The 1,356-nt window shown below is 52.1% G+C and overlaps 1 protein-coding gene across 1 annotated transcript; it reads right to left on the bottom strand.

Moving 5' to 3' along the window:
* Positions 1 to 5: 5 nt before the first annotated feature.
* Positions 6 to 419, bottom strand: LOC121026301 (keratin-associated protein 9-1-like; the record flags this gene model as incomplete). The annotated part of the gene is made up of 1 exon (XM_040469163.1): positions 6 to 419. A coding segment is annotated over exon 1 (387 nt), but the record flags the coding sequence as incomplete, so codon positions are not given.
* Positions 420 to 1,356: the final 937 nt, after the last annotated feature.

Consider the following 1,356-nt stretch of genomic DNA (forward strand, 5'->3'; position numbering starts at 1 on the left):
CACTGGGACCCACAGCAGTTTTGTCCACAGCCGCTGGACCCACAGCCACTGGACCCACAACAGCTGGGCTGGCAGCAGGTGGTCCGGCAGCAGGTGGTTTGACAGCAAGTAGGGCAGCAGCAAGGCTGGCAGCAGCTCGACCCACAGCCGCTAGACCCACCGCAGTTGTGTCCACAGCCGCTGGACCCACAGCAGCAGGGCTGGCAGCAGGTGGTCCTACAGCAGGTGGTCCTGCAGCAGGTGGTGTGACAAGTTGGGCAGCAGCAAGGCTGGCAGCAGCTGGACCCACAGCCGCTGGACCCACAGCATGTGGGCTGGCAGCAGGTGGTCCGGCAGCAGGTGGTCCTGCAGCACGTAGGCTGGCAGCAAGAGGAGCAGCACGAGTGGGTCATGGTATCAGGAGTGGAGGGTGGGCAGGTCTTGTCCAGAGGTGAGGTTGTCAGATTCTGGTGCCTCCTCCGGTTCTGGGGCTTTTATGCGCTGGACCCCCGAGGTTTAGACCAATGGGCAAAACTTTCCTTGTTGGTGTTTACATCGTTTTCCACAGTCACTGGGGAATCATAAATGAGGAAGTTGTTTCCTAAAGTTAGGAATCGTTACAAATAAGTGTTTAATGGTTTCCTATTTGAAAATAACTCGCAGAAACATTTTCAGGTGAAAGGGAGGTGGTCACAACAGCAGCATCATTCTCATTTCAATGACCATTGCATGATGTGATCTAGTTCCTGCTAGTTAGGGTTAGAGCAGTGGTCCCTCCCCAGCTTTTATCTTTAGGTTGTATGTGGATTGGGAGTATCCTTGAGGTGATGGGCATGATGCTCTTATGTTCACAGGGACAAATTTAGTAGCTGCATGAGCCCAGGTCTGTTTCCCCACAAAAACCTGATTCAAGACTCCCACAGGCAAATCTGTCTCCCATAGCACCCTACTCAACTTGTATCCCAGTTCAACCAAAGTCTCTTGGGTAGAGGATGTCTGGCATCATCTCTTCCATGTGGCAAGACAGAACCAAAGCAGGTGGGTAGATGCAGCAGCACTACACTGGGACTAAGCAAGCATCAGTAAGTGTGAGTCCTTTTTGACCAGTACTCCTAATTTACCTAGATTGAATGCTTTCACAGGATGTGGGACTTTCAGGTGTTATAAGTGGGGCAGTATGGGGAAACCAGGGTGAATTGGTGACTTAGTCCTTACCTTGTTAGCTAGCCTTGTCAGTGTCTTCACATAGCTGATTACACTTTTATGTACATTTGCTCTCTTTCCTTCCTTCCCTTCCCTTCCCTTCCCTTCCCTTCCCTTCCCTTCCCCATCCTCTCCTCTCCTCTCCTCTCCTCTCCTCTCCTCTCCTCTCCTCTC

This window comes from Herpailurus yagouaroundi, unplaced genomic scaffold, assembly GCF_014898765.1.
Source record: "Herpailurus yagouaroundi ecotype Mexico unplaced genomic scaffold, PumYag 71223, whole genome shotgun sequence".
Classification (NCBI taxonomy): domain Eukaryota; kingdom Metazoa; phylum Chordata; class Mammalia; order Carnivora; family Felidae; genus Herpailurus; species Herpailurus yagouaroundi.